This window comes from Nicotiana sylvestris, chromosome 5 (assembly GCF_000393655.2).
Source record: "Nicotiana sylvestris chromosome 5, ASM39365v2, whole genome shotgun sequence".
NCBI classification, from domain to species: Eukaryota; Viridiplantae; Streptophyta; class Magnoliopsida; order Solanales; family Solanaceae; genus Nicotiana; species Nicotiana sylvestris.
The window spans coordinates 123433147-123439653 of NC_091061.1; the positions used below are offsets into that span (position 1 = coordinate 123433147).

The following is a 6507-nucleotide window of genomic DNA, read 5'->3' on the forward strand; positions in this document are numbered from 1 at the left end:
TTACGAGCAAAGGGAAGTGATAAACAGTGTTTGTATTAGTCTGAGATTCAAAGGTTCAAAAAGGGTAAAATGAGGGCCTCATGCCCTATTTATAGAAAAGGACCTAGGGCCCAGTCTCACCAACTAGTGCGAACCGCACAAAATGGACTGCGGTCCGCACTACACAACTTTTGCCAAGTTTGACCAAGTAACCCACTACGGTCCGCACAAAATGGATTGCGGCCGCAGTAGTCCACTGCGGACCGCACAAAATGTAGTGCGGCCGCAGTGGCAAACTTTAGAGATGTCATCATTTCACCCTTAACTAGTGCGGTCCGCACTAACAACTTCAGAGACCTGGAACTTTTTTCCACTATGTCCTGCACTGCACCAACACAATCCTGTAACATCTCACAACAAGTTAGCCCAAAAATTCAAATCCTATCCTACAATGAAAATCAAAGAAAAACAAGAAGAAAAACACATGGGTTGCCTCCCAAGAAGCACCTGATTTAACGTCATGGCACGACGCATGTTACCATCACATCATTTGAACTGAAGAAGTACCACCACGTGGCTGTCATCAAATTTTCCAAGATAATGCTTGACCCGGTGCCCATTAACTCTGAAGACTTCACCATTTTTAGTTTTCAAATCAAGAGCACCAAAAGGGGTCACCAACACAACTTCAAAGGGTCCACTCCATTTTGACTTAAGCTTTCCCAGAAACAGACGTAACCGAGAGTTGAACAAGAGAACCAAATCACCTACTTTGAACTCCTTTCCATGAGCATATTTATCATGAAGGTACTTCATCTTGTCCTTATACAAGGACGAACTGGAGTAGGCATGGAATCTGAATTCATTAAGTTCATTGAGCTGCTCCACACGAAGATTGGCTGCAACATCGCACTCAAGATTTAGCTTCCTCAAAGCCCATATGGCCTTGTGCTCTAACTCAACCGGTAGATGGAAAGCTTTACCAAACACCAGCCGATACGGAGACATACTAATCGGAGTCTTGTAAGCAGTCCTATAAGACCATAGAGCGCCATCCAACTTTTTCGACCAATCGGTCCTATTTGCATTGACCGTTTTTGACAATATGCTTTTGATTTCCCTATTGGAGACTTCCACTTGACCACTTTCTTAAGGATGATAGGGGGTAGAAACTTTGTGATTGGCACCATACTTTGAAAGCAAAGTGTCGAAAGCTCTATTATAAAAATGAGACCCCCCATCACTTATGATTGCACGAGGCGTACCAAACCTTGTAAAAATGCTTTTCTTGAGAAATGCAACAACACTCCGGTCCTCATTGTTGGGCAAAGCCACGGCTTCAACCCACTTTGAAACATAGTCTACCACCACAAGAATGTAAGTGTTCCCGCAAGAGCCAACAAATGGGCCCATGAAATCAATGCCCCATACATCAAAAATATCAACCTCAAGAATTGTATTGAGAGGCATCTCATATTTCTTCGAAATTCCACCCGCTCTTTGGCATTCGTCGCATCTCTTCACAAAATCACCCGCATCTTTGAACAAAGTTAGCTAATAAAATCCACAGCTAAGAACTTTAGAAGCCGTCCTCGCCTCGCCATGATGGACACCGTAGGGAGAGGAATGAAAAGCCTCCAAGATACTCAATTGCTTTTCCTCTGGGACACACCTTCGGATCACACCATCAGTGTAAATCTTGAACAAGTACGGCTCATCCCAATAGAAGTCCAAAATTTCTCGCTTGAGCTTCTTTCTTTGGTTAGAAGAGAGCTCACACGGGATTATACCAGTCACAAGGAAATTAGCAACATCAGCAAACCATGGCATATCATTCATCGACACCGAAAGGAGTTGTTCGTTAGGAAATGGATCATTGATCTCTAGGCCATCACGAGGCCTCCCCTCTTCCTCAAAGCGGGACAAGTGGTCCGCCACTTGGTTCTCACTACCTTTCCTGTCCACAATCTCCAAATCAAACTCTTGAAGTAACAAGACCTATCGCATCCGTCTAGCTTTGGAATCCTTCTTCGTCATCAAGTACCGGAGTGTGGCATGGTCAGTATGAATAATAACCTTAGCACTCATAAGATACAACCGAAATTTTTCCATAGCAAACACAATATCCAAAGGTTCCTTCTCGGTCACCGTATAGTTCACTTGAGAATCATTCATAGTCTTGCTCATATAGTACATCGGATGAAACATTTTGTTCACTCGTTAACCCAAAACCGCCCCAACCGCAACATCTCTAGCATCACACATGAGCTCAAAGGGCAAGCTCCAATTAGGCGCGATAATGATAGGAGTGGTGGTCAACTTATGCTTGAGAAGTTCAAAGGCTTGCATACACTTGTCATCAAACACGAACTTAGCATCTTTTTCGAACAATTTGCACAAGGGATTTACTACCTTCAAAAAGTCTTTGATAAATCTCCGGTAGAACCCCGCATGCCCAAGAAAACTTCGGACTCCCTTGACGGATGTAGGGGAGGGAGCCTTGAAATCACATCGATCTTTGCTTTATCCACCTTAATGCCATGCTTCGAAATTTTATGCCCAAGAATGATTCCTTCTTCCACCATAAATTGGCAGTTCTCCCAATTGAAAACAATATTGATTTCTTCATAACGGGCTAACACCCTATCAAGATTCTTCAAGCATTCATCAAATGAGTCCCCCACAACACTAAAATCGTCCATAAACACCTCCAAAATGTCTTCTACCATATCGGTGAAAAAGGCCATCATATACCGCTAAAATGTAGACGGTGCATTACACAACCCAAAAGGCATCCTAGAGAAAGCAAATGTGTCATATGGACAAGTGAGTGTGGTCTTCTCCTGATCTTCCGGAGCAATCAAGATTTTGTTGTACCCAAAATACCCATCCAAGAAGCAATAGAAGGCACGCCCAGCAAGTCGATCTAACATCTGATCCAGAAATGGCAAAGGAAAGTGATCCTTGCGGGTCACTTTATTCAACTTGCGGTAGTCCATGCATACCCTCCAACCGGTAACTGTTCATGTCGGAATCAACTCATTTTTAGAATTTGTCACCACGGTCATGCCACCCTTCTTCGGTACACATTGCACCGGTGAAGTCCAAGAGCTATCAGAGATGGGGTACACAATTCCAGTATCCAACCACTTGATCACCTCCTTTTTCACAACTTCTTGCATTACCTCGTTCAACCTCCTTTGATGCTCCAAGGAGGGCTTTGCATCATCTTCCAGAATAATCTTGTGCATGCAGAATGCGGGGCTTATTCCCCGAATATCAGCTAAAGTCCATCCAATTGTCTTTTTCTGCTTTTGAAGCACTGCCAATGTGGCATCAACCTACATGTTAGTAAGGCAAGAAGAAAGAATATCTGGAAAAGTAGAATTTGAACCTAAGAACTCATACCTGAGGTGTGGAGGAAGTGGTTTTAACCCCAACACCAGAGGCTCCTCAATCGACGGTTTGGTTGGTGGAGTCTTTCTATTCTCGAGATCCAAAGACAATTTCCTAGGCTCATAAGAATAAGAGCCCATTCCATATAAAACATTCACACACTCCACTCGGTTTGCATCCTCATTGATATCAAGATTCAACAATACAACCTCCAATGGGTCCTACACATTGATCATTGCACTGGTATCATCAATTATCACTGTTGTGACGAGGTCAACAAAAGAGCACACCTCAGTACTGTTGGGCTGCTTCATAGATTTGCATACATGAAAGACTACCTTTTCATCACCCACCCGGAAGGTGAGTTCCCTTGCTTCTACATCTACCAATGCCTTTCCCGTAGCTAGGAAAGGTCTTCCTAATATGATTGAAACTTCGTAGTCCACTTCGCAGTCCAAGATCACAAAGTCAGCTGGCAAGATAAATTTGACCACATGGACAAGCACATCATCAATAATACCCAACGGTCTCTTCATCGATCTATCCGCCATTTGTAACCTCATGGAAGTCGGCCTAGGTTGCCCAATACCCAAAGTTTTGAAAACTGAGTAGGGCATCAAATTGATACTAGCTCCCAAATCACATAGAGCCTTGGCAAAATCCGCACTCCCAATGGTGCAAGGAATGGTGAAGGCACTGGGATCTTCAAGCTTCAGGGCCATTGAATGCACTATGGCACTAACTTGGTGAGTCATCTTTATAATTTCACAATCCATAGAACGTTTCTTTGTGACCAAGTCTTTTATGAATTTTTCATAGCCCGACATTTGCTTAAGAGCCTCCACCATAGGGACATTAATAGTCAATCTCTTCATCATGTCAATGAACTTCTTAAACTGATTATCATTCTTTTGCTTCGCGAGCCTTTAAGGATAAGGTGGAGGTGGCCTTGGAAAAGGTGCCTTGGCTTTAGGCACAACCGGCTCTGGCATGTCTATTATGTGTTCCCTAGACAGGTTCACATCATTTTGAGTTTTCACCTCGACATCTTGAATATCAATCCTCACTTTATTGTTCACATTTTCATCAACCACATCTTCAACTACCAAAGGGATTTCCTCTTCTTACAACTCAACATCATCACCCAAAACTTGATTTTGCTTAGAGGCAATCACATCACCGCCTCTCCCACTTCTTGTTGTAACCGCCATGACATGATTGTTTCCACCCTTCGATTTCACTACCATATCACTTGGTAGAGCACCCTTCGGGTGAGTGTTCAATGACTGAGAGATTTGGCCTAATTGCACCTCCAAGTTTCTGATAGAGGTATTGTGGGAAGCCAACTGTGCATCAGAATCTGCATTCTTCTTCATCATCTGCTCGAACATCATTTCAATTCTACCCATATCATTGCTAGAAGAACTAGGACCTTGAGATGGAAATGGGGGTGGATTATTCGGTTGTTGGTACACTGGGGGCCTTTGAAAGCCTTGCCCCCGGTTTCCTTGGTTTCATTGTTTCATCCACCTTGATTATTGTTACCCCAATTGTTGTTATTACCATTCCAATTCCCTTGGTTGCTTTGATTATTGTTCTGATTACCCCAGTTGTTGTTTTGGTTGTTGTTCCCCCAATTACCACTATTTTGTTGTTGATTGCCCCAATTGCCTTGAGGTCTCCACTATTGTTGGGTGGAAGAGTTGCCCCGTTGGCCTTGATAATTTTTCACATATTGAACCTCTTCACTTTGTTCATCATAACCATCATTTTGAAACCCATCACAGTCATCATCAAATTGCTCAGAATTCCCTTGGTTTTGTTGTCTTCTTTTGTTGACAAGCATATTAACACCCTCCATGGCATTCACTTGGCGAGGATTTTTGAACATGTTGCAACTGTGTCTTTGCCAATTGGTTCATAGTAGTTGTAAGCTCAGCTATAGCTTGCCCGTGATCATGTAGTTCCTTGTGCAAATGAATAATCGTGGGGTCACCTTGAGGCACATTGGCTCTACTTTGCCATGCAGAAGAAGTGTCAGTCATCTCGTTAAGTACGTCACATGCCTCATCATATGATAGCTTCATAAAATTTCCCCCGGCAAATTGGTTCACTATGTATTGGTTTGTGGTGTTAATGCTCTAGTAGAAGGTTTGTTGGATCATAGCCTCGGTCATATCATTGTTGGGGCATTCTTTCACCATTGTTCTATAATGCTCCCAAATCTCATGCAAAGATTCTGTGGGCTCTTGCTTGAAAGCCAATATCTCATCACGCAATGCCGCCATATGCCCCGGTGAGAAAAAATTAGCAATGAACTTATCCGCCAACTCATCCTAAGTTGTGATGGAATGGTTAGGAAATCGCTCGAGTCAATCCAATGCCTTCCCTCTAAGTGAGAATGGGAAGAGTCTCAACCTAAGAGCATCCTCAGACACATTCATCTGCTTGCTCCCCCAATATGTATCCACGAACCCCTTGAGATGTTTGGAGGCATTTTGATTTGCAGCGCCAGTGAAATATCCACGCTGCTCTAGTAAGGTCAACATCATATTGGTAATCCGAAAATTGCCTACCCAGATTCGGGGTGGGACAATAGCACTTGCATAGCCTTGGTTCGGAAGTACTCTGGAAACCACTCTTGGAGGTGGCGGAGGAGGGTCTGGAATATCACCATTCGAATTAGCATTGGCATTGCGGCCTCTACGTTGTCCTTAAGGTACAAGAGGCACCTCATCTTCCCCGACATTATCTACCTCCTCCCCCGCAATCACGTTTCCAAGAGGGTCATTAGCGTTGTTCGCTGCCATTTGGTACCTGAGTTGTGACATAAACAAGTAAGTAACAAAGAAGGAAAGAAGAACAATACACAAAACTAACTAAATAGATAGCCAATACCATTAGCTTCCCCGACAACGGCGCCAAAAAGTGATCACAACCTACTCCGCACTACTAATTAAGAAGCGAGAGAGGGTCGGAGCAGCTTTTACCCGATTTAGGGTCAGGATCGATTTTCACAGAGAGCTAGAATTTGGAATCGAGTATCTATCTAGTTTAGGATTGTGTATGTGTTCCAAATTACACTTCTAATCATTTTTTGGGGTTTTCGTTTTACTTCTACTATTATCAACT

At 43.2% G+C, this 6507-nt stretch overlaps 1 protein-coding gene across 1 annotated transcript; it reads right to left on the reverse strand.

Annotated features, from left to right (window-relative positions):
• Nucleotides 1–1533: 1533 nt before the first annotated feature.
• Nucleotides 1534–3926, reverse strand: LOC138869256 (uncharacterized). The gene is made up of 3 exons (XM_070146859.1): nt 3714–3926; nt 3388–3596; nt 1534–1936 (listed from the first exon to the last, which is right to left on the reverse strand). The coding sequence occupies exons 1-3, from the start codon at nt 3924–3926 to the stop codon at nt 1534–1536; spliced, it is 825 nt and encodes a 274-aa protein (XP_070002960.1).
• Between the last annotated feature and the right edge of the window lie 2581 nt (nt 3927–6507).